At 50.4% G+C, this 20,868-nt stretch overlaps 1 protein-coding gene across 2 annotated transcripts in view; it reads left to right on the forward strand.

Moving 5' to 3' along the window:
* The window catches only part of ARHGEF9 (Cdc42 guanine nucleotide exchange factor 9), a 192,611-nt gene that overhangs the window by 118,301 nt on the left and 53,442 nt on the right, over positions 1–20,868 (forward strand). For both annotated transcript variants that reach the window (XM_058847469.1, XM_058847470.1), the window contains one exon: positions 15,368–15,547. In XM_058847469.1, coding sequence (XP_058703452.1) covers positions 15,368–15,547 — 180 coding nt within the window. The remainder of the gene's footprint in view (positions 1–15,367; positions 15,548–20,868) is intronic.

Below are 20,868 nucleotides of genomic sequence, written 5' to 3' on the forward strand. Positions count from 1 at the left end.
AACCCAGCAAACATAAACCCAAGGAAAAATCTCTCCATGCTTTTGAGATATTCTCCCAGACTCCAGCTATTACAGATGAAATAGGAAGGAGAAGGGGATGTTTCCATCATGCCTGACCATGGAGGCTTTTGCCCAGTTGCTCTTGCCACTGGCCACGTGTCTCCAATGGCAGCTCTTTTCCATAGCTTTTCCTTTTGGAAGCATCCTGGCTGCCCCAGCTGTGCAGTTCCAGAAAGGCAGCTCCTTTCTTGAGCATTGCTGACCATCAAAATGATTGTGCAAATTTGTGGGAGTGGGATAATTTATCATTTCCATGGCAGTGCTGGAGGAGAGAAGAGCACTGAGGAGTGAGGTACAGAATAGCAACAGGAACCTGGGAGACACAGATCACATTCCATCTTCCCTGTTCCTTTTCTTCTGAGCGGGTCATAAAACAAAAGCAAATGAGGCAATTGGAACTCCCTGTCCATTTTCCTGGGGCTTGTTTAAATGAGGATTTACTTCAACTAAAAGCTCCTTAGAGCCACTTAATTCTTCCAGGTGAAGTAAATATCTAGGCCAGTAGTAAAAATTCCTTACAGATGTCTTCAGGAGGGTACTTAGCAAGCACTTTCCTGAAGAGAACATCTTGGATGCCTTCAAAGAGCAGAATCAGTTCTTAATGATGGTACATTAGATAGTGGGGCAGGATTGGTGTAGCCTTGGGAATATTTGGAAGTTGCTCCAGTGCTAGAGAGAGGAATGAAATGGGCTGCAGAGCAGTGAGGGTACACGCTCTGATTTTCAGCTGTTAGACAAAATAACTCTAGCTAAAGTTTTCTTTCAGAGATCTGGGCATACTTCACTATCAATTAATGTTATCTCCTGTGGTACTGCATTGCCAAATCCCTGTGAATTCCCTGGGTGGATCCCTTTGCCATGTTTGTCCCATCCCTAGTGTAGTTGGTGTGACCTGCCCACCACATGGAACATCTGAGGGAGGCTCACACACTCAACTTCTCTTTTAGCTGGAAAAAAAAATAAAATCTCACTGAGAAGAGCTGGAGATTTCCCATTAGGTCAGAGTCTCTCTTTGTTATTTGGTCTCTTTTCTGGCTATTCCTATCCTAGAAGTAGCAATCCTTTAAGGCATCCTTTCTGTGTTCTGGGTAGGGAAAACCTATGTCTGAAAGGAATAATAATTATATTCTGGGTATAATTGACTATGGACTGCTTGCCAGGCAAATAATATATGGAATAGCTGAGTCTGTGCCTGAGTGGATCCTTGGATGGGAATTCCTTGGACTCAGCCTTGACAGCTCCATTTGGGCACATTTCAGTCCAGACCCAAGCTCTGTGTGCTCTCAAATCTCTCTGTGCCTGTGTGTGCCAACCTCCTGGGCTGCCATTCGTGCTTTACTCCAGTTCTGCTCTAAAAATGGGAAGCAGCACTGGAATTGTCCGTCAGCCACCAGGGCTGGGTGTTCCCTGAGGGAAGAACCCGAGGTGTTGGATGAACTGGGGCTCCCAGGTGTTGCCATGGACTTTGGTGTCGCTCCTCACTAAGGACAAAGCCTCACACGAGGCTGGCTGTGCTCAGCTGGCTGCAGGAGGATTGCAGGGAAATCCCAACCTCTCCCAGTCCTGTCCCAGCAGGGAGCAGCTCTTGAAGTTTGGGATCAGATCCCTGTGCTCCACCTCCATCCAAGAGCTGCCACTGCCCACCAGTGCTGCTCTGGAGCCACCTTTCCACTGGAGGGAAAGTCGAGATGCTTTGGGGATCTGACTGCGAGGAAATTTGGTTGTTGTGAAAATTGTGAGGCTCCTGGATCATTCCTGAACTGAAGCCAGAGCAGGATTTGCATTTGCTCCTTCCTGGCACTCCATGGTGTGGTGGCATCTGGTCAAAGGTTGGGTTTGATGACCTCGGAGCTGTTTTCTGGCATTAATTTAGATTTGGTAACTCTGGGACTGTGAGTGACGGATTTCCTGCCAATGGTTATCCCGAGCATGCAGGGAGCAGAGAGCCCAGCCCAGGCAGGAGCTCTGCACAGGGAGCCAGGGAGGACGAGCAGAGCTGAGCTGTTTTCATGGAAACCACTGCAGGGTTCTGTAGCTCAGCCAGTGGGACAGGCCAGGGAAAGGACACATCTCCAGCAGCACAGCCAGGGATTAGCTTCACATGGGCTCTGCTGCTGCCAGTTCCTCTGGGGTGAATCACGTCCTTCCCACCCAGAGCCTGCTAGGGATTTTAGACACACTCCATTTGCCTTTCCCCTCAGCTTCGATGCTTGAGGTTTTTTTCAGGTTTGGGGATTTATTTTTTTTAAGCTTAGGTGTTTTAAAAGTAACATTTTGGTTCACCTTTGGAGTTGCCATTTGACTTCTGTGTAGCACATGGTGATTAGTGATTAATTGCACAGGACATGTTGTGACTCCAGCCCGTGTCCTGGGGTGCTTGTCGCAGCAATGATGCACTGGGTGATTACTCATTCCCCTTAACCTGACAGCTGTATTTCTTCCCCTGACTGCTTAATGACCTTGGCCAGGTACGTGCCTTGTGTTTTGTTGGAGGACAATGGGGGTGTGCAAATTTTTCTTTCCCTTGCATGACCTTCATCTTGCCTCGGTAAGAGAAGGGAACTGTTCCATGAACAGATGGAGCGTTATTTCTAGAGGAAGGTGGATAACACAGGAAATTATTCATTCAAAACCCCTTCAGACAACTCAGATGTTTGCCCTGAGAGAGTGTTGCAAATCCTAGTGCAAATACCTGCTCACACAAACTATCCAACTATCTCGAAAATTGCGTGTGAATGTGGAAGTCACCCAGTCCAGGAGCGGAACAGTGCCAGGGGACTTCACTGAGCCATTAAGGAAATTAGGAATAAGCAGGATTTTAAGCAGTAGTTACAGAAGAGATATTTTGTAAGACATGTGTAGGCAAGTTAGACTAAAAAAGGTTGTCAAGTCATAGCAGGTAAAAAAGAAGAGTGTGCAAAGCAGGCTGGGGATGGATAATTCACTGCTAAAAGCAGCAAGGTTTGCTGCAAGTGGTGCTTGGCTCTTGTTATTCCTTAATGAATCGAATCTATTAGCCAGGGAAAACATCACGTTATCTTGAAAAACAAATCATATTTGGATGCCTCTTTCCCTGCATTTGTACCCATTTTAACACGAGCACACTAATTATGCTGTGGAGATGATTTTGTTATGGCAGAAATGGAGCTGAGTTTGCAGCTGTAAGTGTGGAGCTCTGGAGTGCTGGAATAGGTACATGGGGAGAGAAGCCTTTTAATTCCATTGCCTTTCTCTTGAATATTTGTGCCCCTGTGCTTCATGTTCAGCTTCACAGAGTGTTTCTGCTCCCTTGGGTGCAGAGGCAAAGGCCCGATTTTGGGGGCTCAGCAGCTTCCAGACTCCCGTGGATGCCAGAGGAATGGTTTGAGGAATCATGTCCACAGCCCAATTTCTACACAGATGGCAACGGGCTCACGAATTCCCAGGCTTCCTGACATGTTTCCCGATGCACAGGGAGCTGCATGAGTCATATTGCTCCAGCTCTGGTCCTTTTGGATGGAAATTATACTTTTAAATACATTCTGTGATTACATGCAGCGGTGATGGGCTCGTTTGGAGGAGCTGGAATTCGAGCCATTAAGTTGAGTGGCTGCCATTATGTCCCGTGTTTGCCAACAGATAATACACAGACCTACTTCATCTGTGACAGCTTTGCCCTCTAGACTTTGAATAGAATTATCTTGGTACAGAGCTGATCTCTCCAACACCATCCAGGTGCTTATTTCATTGCACCAGGCAGCAAACGTGGCCTCGTGACGAGGTGAAGTGGCCCAGGGAAGGGACAGCACTTGTATCCTGTGCAGCATGACCTGGAGAGAGGAGAAAGGGACAATTACACAGTGGATGAGGTGACACTGATGTGTCCTGGTGGAGTCCCTGCCCATCCCACCCCTCTGTCAGGGCTTTCAGGGCTCCTGACAGAGCTCTGAGCTTGCAGAGTGGGGCTGGGGAGATGTGGGTGCTCATGGCTGTTCCCACTGTGCCTGGCTTGCTGCTGGCTCCCTGAGCATCCTGGGGGGCTGGGGGCAGCTCCTGGGTCAGGATGTGGTGATGGCTTGGAAAATCAGCTGCTGTTTCCTCTCCATCCTGCAGAAGTCCAGCCATGGCCCAGCTGAGGGAGTGGGTTGTAGCCAGTGGCTGCATTGAATTTCTCCTGCTGAAGGGGATGTTTTGGCTGTGCCCATGTGCCCATGTGTCCATGAAACCTGAGAGGCCATCAGCCAGTGACTTCCATTCATTCCTAGGCTGAACTGAGCAAAGCAGCTTAGAGGTGGAAGGCTGCAGCTCCCTGTGCTGATCTGGCCAATCCCTGGAACGGCTTACGGGATCCAGTGGCAATCTGTGGGACAATCCCTAGCCTCTAACGAGCTCATAACCTCAAACTCATTAACTTCCTGACGAGACAGCCTGTCCAGCCAGCATTGTCCCTTCAGCTTTTAGGGGGAGAAAGTTCCAGGAGTAAGAAAATGATGTGAGATCCCACCTGGAGCGTCACTGCTGGAGCCCAGGGACCAAGGTGGGGGTGTCACACAGCCCTGCAGTGCCACCCCTGTGCTCTCCACTGCCCCAGGTGCTGCTTCCCAAAAGCAGCAGGAAGGCAGAATTTGCTCTGGGAATGGTCAGTGCTTCCCAGCTCTGAGTGGGGCAGGATGTTCTTGGGCCAGTCCAGGGCCTCAGAGAGCCAGAGGATGCCACAAGCTTTGGCTCAACAAACCAAAGGGAGAAGCTGCTTTGCTCTTATCTCCTGGCTTTATCTCTTTGGAGTCCTGCCTGTTTGCCCTCTCAGGAGCTGGGGGTGGAAGGTGAGATGTGCCTGTGAGATGTGGTTGCTGTGAGGACCTGAGCTGTGCCTGGCAGGGTTTTCTGGATGGCAGGGACTGCTCATCCCTGTGTTCCCTCAGCATCCCCGTGGCTGCTTCTTGGTCCAGGTGCTGGAATCCTGGAAATCATGAGGAAGACTTATGGCTTTGCTGGAAGAATTCTCGTGAATATCATCACTGGTGGTGAAAAGCTTTGTCTGGCCATTTCTTATTCAGGGTGTTCATCCAGGTTTTTCCTTTTGCTCCTGGAATCAAAGGGATTTCTCACTGGGTTTGCACAAGAGCAGCTGGACGGAGCTGGGCAGCTCTGCTTGCCCCTGGCTTGGGAGGAAAGGCTGTCACTGCCCCTGCAGTCACCCAAAGCCAGGCTGGTTCCTGGGGCCGTTGCTCCCTTTGTTCTTCCTTTAATTAAATTTTCCAGGAGCTCAGGGTCTGTGAAAGAGTTTGTAGATGTCATTCCCCTCCTCTACCAACAATCCCCTCCTGGACTGCACTAGATGGGAGCTGCAGGGACTTACCCTGAGAAACCAGGAGATGAGAACAGCAAATAAGGAGCCCAGGTGGTGAATTTAATCAGTGTAATTCATTCATCTGGACTTTAATCTAGCCTGGGCATTGATTTGCACTAATAGCAGCCACCACTTTTTAAGTTCCAAGTACTCAGTACTAAAAATATCTTTTTTTTTTTTTTTTTTTAATATTGTCATGTTGGCCTCTTAATACAATACCAATATATGGGAGTCATGCATTATTGAGGATTCCTGGGGATGTGTTTAATGTTCAGCATGACACAATCCAGGCCTCTGCTCCATGATTAAATGGGGTTTTAGAACACATTGCAGTCACTCAGTCACAAAGGGGCTCTTGCTGCTGCTTCCCTGTTCTTGGCCATCCAGGAGTGATGTTCCTGGTTTGTATTCCTCTCTCCACTTGAATTCATTTCCTTCCGTGATGTTCAGACCTGGCCAACTGTGTCAGCTTTTAGAGGACAGAGTATCCACACAGAGTTTTGTGAGTTCTGCTCCTGTCACTTTCTTCATGTCCCTGAGAATTCCTGGTTCTGGGTGAGGGAAGTGGCTGCCCTGGGTGCTCCTGGTGTGTGTCCCTGTGCCATCGCTCCTGCTGGGGACAGCTGCATGGCTTAGCTGGGTGTCACCAGCTTTGGGCTGGCTGGTGGCACTTCTGCAGCTGCAGGGATACAGATCCCACATCTGGGATGAGCAGAGCCGTGTGTTGTTTCCTTTGGGAGGAGTTGTGTTAAATAATTCAGTCCACTGGGAGGCACTTGGGTGATTTTCTTCTCAATTCCGTTTTGCTTTGGAAACTTCCGTGTCCAGAGTAAGAGGTGATGTACATTTTAACATAAATATTTATAACGTGGGTCACTCTTGCTTTCCTCAGAGCAAGGACAATTTTATCTCCTCTCTTTGCAAAAGCCATTCAGTCACTCAGATGAACTCGGTTTTCCCACACTCTGCTCCATGGCAGGGAAGTTATTTGATTTCCAGATTTAATAAGGACAGGCTTTTGGGCTAAAATGAGCCTAGATTTGGAATTCCTGACATTTCCAGGAAATGGTCATCCATGGAGGGGTTTTGAGGCTGTGGATGCAGCACAGGCATAGGGATGCTCAGGATGGTGTCCACGCTCTGTCCCTTAGCCCAGGGCTCAGCATTCCCCAGCAGCATCTTGTCCTTCTCTGTACATTCCCAGAGCCAAATTTATATCTGTTTTGTAATATTTATATCTATTTAGCAATATTCTCTTTGCTTATCTGCCTTACTCTGCCCCTTGGGTGGCAGAACCAGATCCCTCCTTGCCCAGGTGCTGCCGTGGGCTGTACACGATGCCTCGATGTTACTGGGCCTGGGGCTTGCTGGGCTGGGACTTTATGGGACTGGGAACACACCTTTGTGGGACTGGGAACACACCTTTGTGGGACTGGGAACACACCTTTATGGGACTGGGAACACACCTTTATGGGACTGGGAACACACCTTGGGAATCCTGGCTGCTCCCCACCCAGCCAGCATTCCTGCAGGCTCAGCCAGTGAGACTGGGCTGGGCAGAAACCAAAGCCCAGCTCCAGCTGCCTGGTCAGGAGGGATTTCAGTACAACTCCAGGTCTTTGAGGCTGTTGTGGCCTTGGCTTGGGAATGTCAGGAGTCCCTTCTGGGGCCAGGAGGCTGGGATTTGTGTGAGTATCTTCGGTTTGGTTCCTGGGGAGTGTTTATTGTTCATTGCTGAGTGCTGCAGTGAGGGATCTGTGCTGACAGCCCCTGCCAGCCCCGAGTCCACAGCGCTGGCAGCTGCCCTGGCTCTGCTTGCTGAAGGTGCTGCTTGCCCTGGAGCAGTTCAAACTTGGACTTCCAGCCCCAATCCCATCATTTATCTGAGTTAAAAGATGATGGCGAGTGGTTATTTGTAATTAATCTACATGAGAGATGTGTCACAAGGCAAGGGGAGGCTGAATGTGCCTCATGCACGGAGGGCTTGGGAAGCGATTAGGGTGACATATGCTCCATCCAAACAGCTCAAACCTGCATGGGCTGTGCTTCTCTGGGCTCCCTCTGCCTTGTTACCACCTTCCATTCTCCTCCTCGCTGCTGCCAGGGTTTTACTCAGCTCTCCATCCACGGCCCTGCCTTGTGGCTGCTGTTATTAATAGGCATGACATGGGCAATAATCATAATAAGGTGGAAAATGAGACTAATGCCATCCCCTGGGCTCTGCTGCTGCAGCCTGGCTCAGGCCAGGTGCTTTCCTATCTGCCAGGTGAGATCTTCTCAAGAAAGTGTAAATCAATGAAAAATAGAACAACCCAGTCCTAAGGAACCTTTCTGTCTCTACTGACTCTCTACATAACATATAGATAAATAAAAGATAGATGAAGCTTCCAACTGAGTGTGGCAGCCTTCCCAGGATATGGGATATGGGAGACTCTCACTCCAATCAGCCTCTTTCAGCTGAAATCCAGTCATTAGTTAAATTCATCAAAGGGCTTGAAAGCAGAAAGGGAAATTCTTTAACTTGTGCTTAACCTTTGGGTGATTGCACCTCTTGAGAGAATGAGCAAATCAAGTGGAGCTGCCCTCCCCTGTGTTTGGTGAATGAGCAGTGGGGCCATTCACTGGGATTGGGCATTATTCACTTTGTATAATTCCTGACGAGAGGTTTAAAAATAAACACAGCATCAAAGGGACTTGGGGGAGATTATACAAGAGCAGGAGTGCAGTGGGATGGGCTGGGGTGACTCCTCCTGTGCTCTTCCCTTGGTCACATCAGCTGAGTGACCCTGTCCTGCCTGGGAGCAGCAGCAGGATGTGGGGCTGGAACACGGGATGCACTGCTCCCCTCCTCACCCCATGGGCATGGCTGTGCTGGGAACTGCAGGAGTGAATCCCAGCAGAGCTGAGGAGGGATCTGGGAGGTGACAGCAGATTCCCAGCCCATGCAGTGTTGCTGCCACTGAAGCAGTGTGAGGTGCGTTCCCTGCGGAATCACCGGGAGCAGAGTGCTGCTCTCCTGGCCTGGGGGTCTGGGGAGCTCTGCTGTGTCCTGTCCTTCCCCCAGCATTGATTTCTTTGAGCACCAGCTCTGTGTATCCTTCTTTGAAGCTGTTTGGGCTGCCTCCACTGTGGAAGGGCCCGGTGAGCACAGTGTGGGAAATGCTATTGTGATTTTACAGGGCTTTTATGTTGTCTGAATAAAGGGCATCTCTGTACCAGAACAATTTGAACAAATGGCATCCACTCACCACATTTCTCCCTCTTCCCCTCACAGCCTGCTCCTATTCCTGCATCCTGCTCCTGTGGAGGAGGACACAGTTTATGTAATGCTGATTTGAAAGGGAACTACCCAGAGCTCTCATTTTTTACTGTTACAACTCTGCTGATGCAGTAATAAATTATCTAAGAGAGAAACACTTTCCTGCCTTAAGATTATTCATATTCCCAGAGACCATGGTCCTGGAAACTTTGAGGTCCTTGAAGTTTTCTAAGGAGATGGTGAATGATGATAGCTTTATTTAGGGTTTTCTGGGAATGTGGCTCTTCATAAAGTGCACTTTGGATTAGTGAGAAGCTCTGTGCTGAAAACTCAGGGTTTTCATTATTTATCCCTGGAAGAGGTATGGACAGGTGAGAGTGGTTTGAATGGCCCTTTTGTGCCCATTTCAGTCTCCAGGGACCACTGAGCCCCTGATTTCTTCTTCAAGTCAGCCCATAAGTAGGCAGTAAGTGTTGATGAGTTGGGAATATTTAGCAAAACGTTGCTGTAGGGGCTGATTTCACTCCAAGATGTTTAATCCTTAACTGCCTCACTGCAGGCAGGGGCTGAGGTGGAGCAGATGTTCTTGTCCAGTTGTGCATCCTGGCTTGGGAAGTGAGCAGAGCCAGGGAAAATGCACCAGACTGGAGGCACCCCTTCCCCAAAAGGATTTTCCAGTTGGTCCTGTCGTGTGGAGCTGGGGCAGAGTCCCCCTGCAGGGACACGGCTGAGTTGTGGCTCAGAGGTTTAAACCCTGCAGTGGCCTGGGAGAAGCTGTAAGGGCTGGCTCAGAGGTCACTCTGTAAATGTGCTTTGGGAAGCCATCCTAGGTGGTGTTGCTGGGCTTTTCTCATCAGGATGTGCTGTGGACAGACTGTGAGAGGCATTCTCCCCTTCCCTTCCTCTCCGTTGGCTCGTGTGGATTTGCTCCAGACCCGCTCCAGTAATGGGGTCAGACAGATTCCACCAGGTCCTGTGACAGGGAGCTGTTCCTGTTATTCCTTTTAGTCTTTGTTTTCCTGCTTACTTTGATGGGAACAGTTCCTTGATCTTGATAAAGGTGCCACAAAGGCATGGCTGGAGAAGAAAACTGTGAAATCTGGAGTCAAACTCCCACTTTTGAGCAGCTCCTTTGTATTCCTTGGAAGCTCCCCTGTGGCATTAATGACACATTAAAGCCCTTTGGCTTTGGAAGGTGCGAGGGGAGAGGGAGACAGTGGGGATCTTGGGCCAGATGGACCTTTCTGAGCTTTTCCAGCACAGGTGAGGACAGAGTTCAGCATCCCTGGCACGCACTGTCAGAGGTGGGGCCTTGCAGAGTCCCCTGGAACCCTTTTTTACTGTTTGTTGTTGTTATCGTTTTATTTTGGCAGCACCTCCAGTGTAATTCTGTCTTTCCAGTGGCCACGTTCCATCCTGGAAATGACACCAGATGGGAAGACAAAGCAAGGAATGGTTTCATTCCTTTCAGGAGTGGTTTCATTCCTTTCAGCAGGAATGGTTTCATTCCTTTCAGCAGGAATGGTTTCATTCCTTTCAGCAGGAATGGTTTCATTCCTTTCCTCCGGCTTTGCTCGCTGTTGTAAAGCACTCACCTGTTGTGCTGGGAGTGTCTTGAAGGAGCATCTGTAGAGGGAGGGTTTGTGACTGAGTTGTTGGAGGTTTCCTGTGGAAACCTGTGGGGAAAATCCCTGGGAAGGCTGAGGCTGTGGTCCTGGTGCTTCAGGGATAATACACCCCGTTCTTAGCGTGCTTACAGCTGTGCATGGAATTAGGAAGAGCCTTGTCTTTCTGCCCTTCTTATTTTCCTCATGAAATCCATTTGTTTGTGGTGCAGGGATGTGGAAGTGGCTCCTCCTGTCTGTGCCCTGGGATTTCCCTTTGCCCATGGCCAGGTGTTGGTTGGGACAGTGCCTGGGGCCCAGCCCACAACATCCCAAGAGTTCATCTGCTCTTCTGCCCACTGAGAAAGCTTTTCCTCCACCCCCAGAAAGTGCTCTGCAGGCTCCTGTAAAGCAGGAAACATTATTCTCAGGTCTGTAGTTCCCAAATGCTCCTGGGCATTTCTGCATTGATGTTACAAGGTGAAAGCATTGAGGAATTTTCTCTTTGGGCTCTTTACTTTGAACAAGCGACAGGAATAATTGATTTTAATAGGAAGTAGGATTTCCACCTGGCAGACAGGCAGTGCTCAGGGCTGTCAGACTCAATGTCCTTGTCACCTGCTGCATTTCTTCTTGCTGCTTCTCTTTCCTATGGGTAGGACACTTTTCCAAATATCCAGGTTCTAATTTCTGTCAATTTACAAGGCTAAGGTTTTGTGAATTCTTCTGGTGGGCACAGAGAACATAACCTTATTTCCATCAACAGAAAACCTCTGTGTCTGGGAGAATGTGCTTTAATATTTGACTATTCCTGTAGTGATTATTATTCTCAAATTCCATTCTTTGGTTTTGGCAGCGGCCAAATCGTAGATGGGATGAACATTAAGATGTGGGAAATGTAAACTTCTGCCTCAGCCAGTTAAACACAGAGTGATTTCTAGGGCATGATTCACCTGGCTGGAAGGTAGATTGCTGAAATAGCTGGGATGAATCACACTCCAGATGTGTCTCTTTCTCTTCACTGGCTATCAGGGAGTCCAGATGACTCCCTCAGCTGCAGTGTGGGAGAATCTGACTTCATGACAGACAAGTTCCTTCCCAGGTCTCTGGCTGAATATCTCTGACCACAGCTCTAAGCCCAGCTTTGAAGCTGAGAGAAGTGAACTTTGTGCAGCAAAGAGCTCCTGTGCTGAATTCTCTGAGAAAATAATATTTCATGCTGACCTTTCTCCAGTTTGTCATCTCCTGCTGCTGCAGATGTCAGGTTCTGTCTCCATAACCCTGCCCTGAGAGAGCTGGACGGCTCCACAGATGCAGCAAGATGTCTTGCAAGATAAATTAAAGTGGATCTTTTCATTTTAGGCCCTGACATTCTCTCAATGGACTCAGCACGTGGGGTGGCTGAAACTCCAGTTCTCGCCATCCTTTTGGTGCAGGCTGAGCTGGGTTTGTGTTCCAAAAGGCCAAGGCTTGCTTGGAGGATTCCTGGGATGTGGAGCCCTTCTCTGGGCTGTGAGCAAGGACCAGGGGCTGGGTGGGACCAGCCCCTGCTGGCTCTGCTCAGTGAGAACCAAGCACTTGGAGCCTTTCTCCTTGAGATGAAGAAGCGCCTTGCAAAGCCACCCCAACTCCTGACATCCCCTGAAAGCACCTTGCAAACCTGTGTGTTAACAGCAGAAACAGGCTGAGGTGTGAGCCGTGTCCCTCTGTGTCCCTCTGTGTCCCTCTGTGTCCCTTTGTGTCCCTCTGTGTCCCTCTCTGTCCCTCTCTGTCCCTCTCTGTCCCTCTCTGTCCCACTCTGTCCCTCTGTGTCCCTTTGTGTCCCTTTGTGTCCCTCTCTGTCCCTCTCTGTCCCTCTCTGTCCCTCTGTGTCCCTCTGTGTCCCTCTGTGTCCCTCTCTGTCCCTCTCTGTCCCTCTGTGTCCCTCTCTGTCCCTCTCTGTCCCTCTGTGTCCCTCTGTGTCCCTTTGTCCCCCTGTGTCCCTCTGTGTCCCTCTGTGTCCCTCTCTGTCCCTCTGTGTCCCCCCTCCAGCCCTCCCTGGCCAGGCCCTGCTCCTCAGAGCTGGCATTTGTGCCTCGAGCTCGGGAAGGGATTTTTGCAAAGTAGGCTGGGATGGTTTGAAGCTCAGTCCCTCTGAAGTTGGGGCTCAGTGACGTTTCTGTGGCAGGCTGTGCCCAGAACTGGCTGTGTGTGAAGTGACAGCAGAGTCTCTGTCAGCTGAAGCAGAAGCAGCAGGGACACGGCTCCTGCGTAATAGCTCTGTTCCTGGTTCCTCAGCACTGCAAAAGGGACTAAAATACCCAATGGCATTAACAAAAGGAACAAGTGTCAGGCCAACCCGATTCATTTTTTGACAAGAAAACTGATTTTTGAGCCAAAGAGAACGTACTCTACTGCGTTTACTGAGAGGGGCTGAACGCAGGATCACTGTGAGCCACGGGTGGGAGGTGGCCATGGGGAAAGGAGGACATGTGAGGTATTACTGAGAGATCTCTATGTGACACTGGAATAAATATTTCATGCTGTTCCACAAATCTCTGGTAAGGTCCCTTTGGGAATAGTATTTGCAATTCTGGTCATCTGTGTTCCAGAAAAATGCAGGCAGGGTACGTGGGAGCCTGAAAGGGCTGGTGAAATGCCTGGGGGAAGGAAAAGCTGGGGGCTGGAAGGGCAGAACTTCCTTACCTGGGAAAGCACACCTGGACAGCATCCAGAAGTGTGGCAGAGGGGCACTGGTGAAGGATGAGAGCTCAGTGCTGGCAGAAGGAGAGAGAAATGGTTCCTGCTTTCAAATGTATCGTGGGGTCTAAAGTCTCATCCCTGCCAGATCTGTCCTGGGGTTCTCTGTGCTTTAAACTGATCCCTGTTTATGGGAGCATCCAGGAACCTTGACTGGGAGCAGAGAAGGGGCTGTGAGGAGGCACTGGAACACCTCTGAGCATCCAGCTGTTGCACTGGGATCAGGACTCTGGACCTGTTACTTCTCCAGATGTGGCTGCCCTGCTTTGCTGAGCCCAGCTCTGGGGTGAGCTGGGGGTCCATCCCCCTTGGGTGGGACTCTCTGGTGCCCAGCTGTGTCTCAGAAGCCCAGATGTGGGATAACCCCTCCCTGAAGCAGGAGGTGCCCTCTGCCACCACCTGAGGCCTTGATCTGTGCCTCGGTTCCCTGCCTGGTGTTCCAGGATCTTGTGAGGCTGGTGTGGAAAAGTCCCCTGTGTGACACACAAAGGGACAGGTTTCTTCTGCAGCTGAGTTTGACTTAGAAGGGCCAATTTGTCAGAGTGAAAGTGGGAGGAACACAGCTTTACTTCCACTTTTTTTCCCACTGACTGGATCCATCTGGGTTTGAGGATGAAAGGCACTGGCAGGTTAAGCCTCGCAGGTCTTGCTGCTTTGTGTGGCTGCCTACAACTGAAGGGCTGGAACTGCAGCTCCCACTGTCCCAAACCCAAGGAGTTCAGATTTTTAAAGGAAAGCCAGTCCAAGGCAAATGGTAAATCAGGCTCTTTAATGTGTTGGCTGGATTGTCTGCAGGACTGGAGTGTTCTCTGAGGCTGTGCTAGGATGTCTCCTTCGAGTTCTCACTGTGCAGGCAGTGATTAACAGGGGTTTGGGGGAGCAGCTGTCATGAGGAGCTTCTACACTTGCACACCCACAGCGAGGGGTTTTTATCTGTGTGCTTGGTGTTCTGCCCCAGCTGAGGGGACGCTGGGGCTCACAGAGCCTCACCATAACAAGGGCTGGAATGGTCACAGGGTTGAGCTCTGTCCCTGTGAGCTCAAACTGGGCCTTGGAGGGAGCCCAAGTCCATGGTCAGGGTGTCTCAGTGGCAGAACTAATGAACAAGGCCCAGGATGGCTCTGACAGGCTGATCAGCACATGGGGAAAATCTGTATTTGCTGGGGTAGCCTCAGTGCTCAGCACAGCTCCTGCAGTGGGCAAAACGTAAACACAATTTATTACTCTGTTAAAAACCACATAACTGTCAGTCAGAGGAGCAGGGGGTGTCCTGGGCGTGGATGGATGGATGGATGGATGGATGGATGGATGGATGGATGGATGGATGGATGATGGATGGATGGATGGATGGATGATGGATGGATGATGGATGGATGGATGGATGGATGGATGGATGGATGGATGGATGGATGGATGGATGATGGATGGATGGATGATGGATGGATGGATGGATGATGGATGGATGGATGATGGATGGATGGATGGATGGATGGATGGATGGATGATGGATGGATGGATGGATGGATGGATGATGGATGGATGGATGGATGGATGGATGGATGATGGATGGATGGATGGATGGATGATGGATGGATGGATGGATGGATGGATGGATGGATGGATGGATGGATGATGGATGGATGGATGGATGGATGGATGGATGGATGGTGGTGTGGAAGCCACCAGTGATGGGATGATCCCTCCTGCCAGGAGGAGCTGGAGTTTCCTGTCTGTCACAAGGGAGGCCTGGGCTGTGGGTTCTGAGGCTCCCTGAGCTCCACAGGCAGAGATGTTCCCAAGCTCCTGTCAGATGCCAGGCTGGCCTCAGTCCAGGGTCCAGGGTCCAGGATCTGCTCCATGTGCTGTCCCCACAGGCAGGAGCAGCAGGATGGGGCAGAGCTCGGGCTGGGCCAGGCTGGGGCAGGTCAGCAGCGTGCCAGGAGTGAGGGGTGTCAGTACATCACCAGCACTGAACCAGGCAGCCTCCAGTTTCAAAAAAAACCCTTCTAAACACGTGCACTAACTTTGCTTGGATCTGCATGGAAAGCCTCCCCGAGCCTCTGACATTTCCACTGAAGTGAAAATTCCTTTGCAGGCCTCCACCGCTCGTTCTGGCTGGTTTTGGGATCTGTGCAGCGGAATTGTCCCTGACAGATGTGCACGTGTGGGGGTGGGAGAGGAGGTGCCAGGCCCTGGGGGACACCCAGAGCTTCCCTGGCAGGGTTGGGAGCGGGATGAGGGCGGTGGGAATGGAAAAACGTGAGGGTGGAATGGCCACGGAGCCGTGTTTGGCTGCGAGCTTGGCTGCGTGTGCTGCTGTGCATGTGTGGGGCTGGGGCTGCAGGCGCTCCCTGACTCTGCTTTTCTCTCCCCAAGCTGATCAGTGGTGGTTCCATTGTCAGTGCTGAGGCAGTATGGGATCACGTCACCATGGCCAACCGGGAGTTGGCGTTTAAAGCAGGAGACGTCATCAAGGTCCTGGATGCTTCCAACAAGGACTGGTGGTGGGGTCAGATCGATGATGAGGAAGGATGGTTTCCCGCCAGCTTCGTGAGGGTGAGTGCTCTTCTGTTTTTTACTGCTCTGGACATCAAGAACTGAGCTCTTCCTCAGTTTTTAATGTGTTTGTTCTCCCTGATGCTGATTCCCACTTCACTGCCTGTTTTCCGTCCAAAAATGAGGAGCAAAGAAGGTTTCTGCTTGCTGCTGCCTCCCCAGCACATAACTTTTCCACTCTGGTGCAGCTCTTGTGTCTCCCCCAGGTCTGGCCAGTGCCAAGAGTGAGAGATCCATGACTGGAACTGGAGCTGGGCTGCCCAAAAAAGCTAATTCTGTTACTCTGGCCTGGGATTACAAATTGTGTTTGGTATTTTGAGTCTGACCCTGCAGCTGGTGGTGGCAACAAGTCTGGAAAATGGATTTGTGTCAGGTGTGATTGAGGTGAAAACCTTCCTGCAGAAACACTCTCACCTGTGTCACTAACACGTCTCTGTGCTGCAGCAGGGAAGGCTGAACGAGAACAATTCTCATTTTGTTTGCTTAATTTAAACTCTGAAATATCCTGGGCCAGTTTAACCCCTCAGTGCACTGACTGGTGCTGATTTCTTTGTGGTTCTGGGGAAAAGGTTTTTAACAGCCCTTCAGTGTGGTGTCATAAACAAACTGTCCATGGGAGGTTTAAGAGCAGTCTGGAAAGCACTGTCCTGTCTTGTAAAAACACACAAAAAACCAAATGAACCAGTGGCTTTGGGATCACTTGTCTTGGGTGAATTCCCCACCTTGCCCTACACTTTTCAAAGGTTGGAAGCGTGAAATTGAAGGGAACAAAGGAGAGGGGAATCCGTGAATCTCAGACAAATGTCTGGAACAAATCCTGGATCCTCATCCCTGGTGCTGAGGGTCACAGCAGCCTGACCAGGCAGGTTTATTTCCTGTATCCCAGTGAGACCAATCCCTCCATCAGCTCTGCAAGAGGCTGGCTTGGCTATTCCATCTGGGAATCACTTACTGAGGGCAGGCAGGGACCAGACACCTGCCCTTGCCCCTCCTAGAGGAGAACAACACCTGGCTGTGCTGCCTTTGTGAGAATTAATATTTAAAAACAAGACTTCTGGCCCATTTTGTCTGCAGGTCTTGAAGGGAGGCTGGAGGGAAAGATTTTCCCCCCAGGTTTCCAAAGCAGCTGGATGAGAAATGAAAGAACTGCGAGAGGAGCAGAGGATCACTCACATCATGAGGAGGCTCCGTTTTCCTCTGTTGTACTTTGAGCCCTCCTTTTTTAAAAAGCTGCCAGAAAACTGCCTGATTTAGCCTGGGTGGTTCTAGTTTTACTTGCAAAATAATTGTTTTTCTTTATATCTGTATTTCTCTTCTGCAAGCACAGAAGGAAAAAGGAACAATATGTTGCAGAGAATATGAATAACATTCAAGTGAGGGATGTCAGACAGACCAGACAGGTATAAAGCCAAGTAGGATTGATTTCAGGGTATTTTAGACTTCAGGCCTCTTGTAAGGACTAACAGGAGTGCAGGAGAAGATCACTGCACAGTTGGGTTCCTCTCAAAGTCCTTTGAATCACTTCTGAGGACAAAACTGGGCTGGGAACCCAGTTTGCAATGAGATGTCTGACGCTTCTTGCTCTCCAGCCAGATCATCTGAAAACCTTTGGCAAAGCATTTGGCACTCATGAAATCTCATAGCAGGGAACTTCACATTTGCAAGTGGAGAGGAAAACAGGAACCTGCTGATTCCCTTGGCCTCCTTTACATGACAGCCAGGGGTGGGAAACAAAATTTCTCCTGAATTCCCTGTGCACACAGCAATTGTTGTTTCCTTGCTCACACCTGCACTAATCCTCTTAGGAGCTTGGGACTTGGATAGAAGGAAGGTGGGGAGAGGAAACCACGGAGGTTTGGGAGCTCAGGAGCTTTCAAGGAGAAACTGGATGATAAAGCAATGTTTTTTTGGGGGAAGAGAAAGCACAGCATAGGAGAAGTCAAATTTGGAGCCAGCAGGGAATGGTGAATGATTTCTGCAGGGAGCTGCTGCACTCAGGGAGAAGATTATGAAAACCCCTAAGTCAGAAAGGGGGATAAAAACTCCAGAATTAAATTTAAGAGCCAGCAACGAGCTGGGTTTAGACAGATGAAGGTGTCTGTGGTGAATTTTAGTGCCTGTTCTGAGCACACTGGACACCCACAGGGTGCAGCCGTGGTTGCTGCACGATGTCTTTGAACATCCTGTCAACTTCCAGTGGTCTGACAGGTTGGGAGGTACAGCTGGGGAAAAAAACAGCAGGAATTTCAAGCAAGATTTCACATTCTTGTGGTGGAAATGCCACTTTTTTCTCCTCTGTGAATGGCAGAGCCTTGGGCTGTCTGTACATCATGGGCATGAGATGAGTTTTTGCATAACCTTTGACACTGGCTCAGAAAACCAGGCTCAGTGTTGGTAAGGAGGGATTTACAGCAGAGAACAACAGTCCAGGGCTGCCCATGGATCCATGGTTATACCTTGAGTCTCCTTTAGAAAGCACAGCAAACCTCAAAATAAAGTTCTGATTGCAGAGCCCCTCATCAAGGCTCCAAAACAGCCCAGGTGAGACACTCCAAACACAGGAAATTAAACACAAGAAATCAAATGGCTTTGTGTTTGGGCTCTGACATATTTCCACTGCAAGAGAAATAAAAAGAGTAAAGCTTATGGATGCTGTGCAGTGGAATCTTCCCTCTGAGACATGGCAGAGTGCCCCTGTCCTGGGCAGAGAGGGGGATTTATTCCTGTGTAAAGCTCTCCTCAGTCTCTCTGGATACCAGACTCAGCTTGCAGAATATTATTTCTTCTCACCTCAGCAATGCTGAGTCTCCCTTCCTCATGTTACTAAGCCAAAGTAAAGAGCAAAACTGGGGCTGAGGAGCTTTTACTTCAGCTTTCATAGTGCCTGGTGACCAAGGAAGGGAAGAAATGGTTCTCCCAAGGCCTGAGCAAGGAGGGGGATATAAAATCTTCTTGGTGTCCTCTTGCAGGAGAAGGTGCAGGGGTGGAGGAGTGCAGGGGTGGCAGCGCTCCGTGTTCTCTCTCACCACTGCCTTGGTTCCCCCAAGTGTTGTAATTTTAGATTGATTTTCCTGCTGAAAAGCTGCCTTTGACCCACTTTATTTTCTGCTGCTAAAGGAGAAGTGCTGGATAAATTGGAGTGAGCTTTTAAGGCGCTGGGGAGAAGGAGACTGAGAGCCCAGAGCCTGGTCCCAGTGCCTGGCAGCTCGTGCCTTTACTGGGCTGGTGGGTTTAGATTTTAGCTGTGCCTGCTCTGTATTGCAGGTGTAATTCCCCATCTTGCTGCCCCATCTGCTGCCTTTAGCCTGTAAAATGTGATTCTGTCTTGTTGAGCTCATCACTCAGCTGTTTTTCCCCTGCTGCTGCCCTTGCACTAGCATTCCCTCAGAGCCAGAGGCATCAAGGTGAGATTTCCCAAAGGAAGGGGCTGGAGCTGAGCTGTCCTCACCTGTTGGATGTGTTGGGATGTGCTGCAGTGCCTGCTGCAGTCAGAGCCTTCCAGAGGAGATTTGATTCTCCTGTGGCAAATCCAGCTCAAAAATAGCGGTGCTGGAGGTAGGGCCTGGCACAGGCAGCGCTGCTGGGGACAGCTGAGCTGCAGTTTGGGGTTTCCTAAAGACAAGGAGCATCTCAGCATCCCCAGAGCTCCTGTGCCACCTGCAGCTCAGCCAGCTCCCCCAGAGGGTCACACACGGGCACTGTGTCCTTCCCTGGACCAGCTGGTTTGGAGAGAGGTGCAAAAACAGAGTTTTAAAGCCTTTCTTTGAGTCAGGCAAACCAGGCAGGAATCTCCACAGCCCCTCCCAGGCACAAACCTGCAGAGCCCCTTCCCTGGCCCTGCCCTTCCTCATCCTGGCAGGGCTCTGCAGTGAGCTCTGAGCTTCTGCTGTGCCACCTGTGTGTCCCAGTACCAGCCCTCAGCAGGGATCAGCCCTAATTCCCAGTCTTCTGGTGGATGGAGTGGAGCACATCCAGTTTGCTGCAGTGTCCAAGCAGCTTTTGGTCCCTGCTGGAGCTCCAGCCCCTGGGAATCTGTGTTTGGATTGCAGGGAACAGGGAAGGAGCACAGGGAGCTTCTCTTGTTCACCTTTTGGGGATACAGAGCCTGAGGCTGTCCCTGCACAATCCCCTCTTGTCTCCTTTGCCAGAAATGAGTAAAAGGTGTTTCTCAGCTTGGGTAAAGGGAATTTCTGAGGAAAAGGGCTTGGGAATGTGACACTGCACAGGACACAGCCCTGGCAGCAGCTCAGGGAGTCAGGGAAGGGGCAGATCCTGCAGGAGTGTGTGGATGGGTGGGAGAGAGCCCTGAGGCTCTGTGCTTCCATGGATTCCTGCAGGTTTGGAGCCTCTGGCACTGCAACCCCCTGTGCTGCCCACACTTGTCCTGCCCAATCCAGATTCCCTGGAATGGCAGCAGCTCTCTGGAAGGATGTGTCAGTGTCATTAATCTGTCACGTTCATTAATTGTGAGTGAGAATCCAGAACAGCACATCAGCTGCTGGTTTTGTTCTTGTGAATATCCACTGGAAGCAGGTTAATAATCCAGCTGGCTGGTAAAAATGTTTGGTTTCTTGTGGCTTCTGGTCATTATGAGGAGATCAGGCCTCGGTGCCTGTTGAAGGAAAAAGTCCTCTCTGTCCAGTGCCTGCAGTGAGCAGGGTAAATCTGCAATAATTGCAGGTCACTGATGCTGGCCCAGTGCCATTGGGTGATTTCATGCACCATTTGGGTAAAGCTGCAAGATGATAAATTGTATTTATGGAAATTTTATATCATAGAATCACAGCTTGGTTTGGGTTGGGAGGACCTCAAAGCCCACCCAGTGCCACCCCAGCCATGGCAGGGACATCTCCCACTGTCCCAGGTACTCCCAGCCCCAATGTCCAGCCTGGCCTGGGACATTCCAGGGATCCAGGGGCAGCCCCAGCTGCTCTGGGAATTCCGTCCCAGCCCCTCCCCACCCTCACAGGGAACAATTCCTGCCCAATATCCCATTTATCCCTGCCCTCTGGCACTGGGAGCCATTCCCTGTGTCCTGTCCCTCCATCCCTTATCCCCAGTCCCTCTCCAGCTCTCCTGGATCCCCTTTAGGTGCTGGAAGGGTCTCTGAGCTCTGAAACCACCTTGCCACAGGTCCCTGGGTGTGTCAGGCATGCTCTGCCCTCAGTGAAGCTGTGGTGGCTCCCACCTCCTTGTTTTCCACGTGCCTGGATGTATTTTCCAGGAATCTGCTCCGTGCTCTTGCTGGGCACTGAGGTGAGCCTGCCTGGCCTGTGGTTCCCTGGGTGTTCCTTTTTTCCCTTTCTGAAAGGATATCAGTC

This window comes from Poecile atricapillus, chromosome 12 (assembly GCF_030490865.1).
Source record: "Poecile atricapillus isolate bPoeAtr1 chromosome 12, bPoeAtr1.hap1, whole genome shotgun sequence".
NCBI classification, from domain to species: domain Eukaryota; kingdom Metazoa; phylum Chordata; class Aves; order Passeriformes; family Paridae; genus Poecile; species Poecile atricapillus.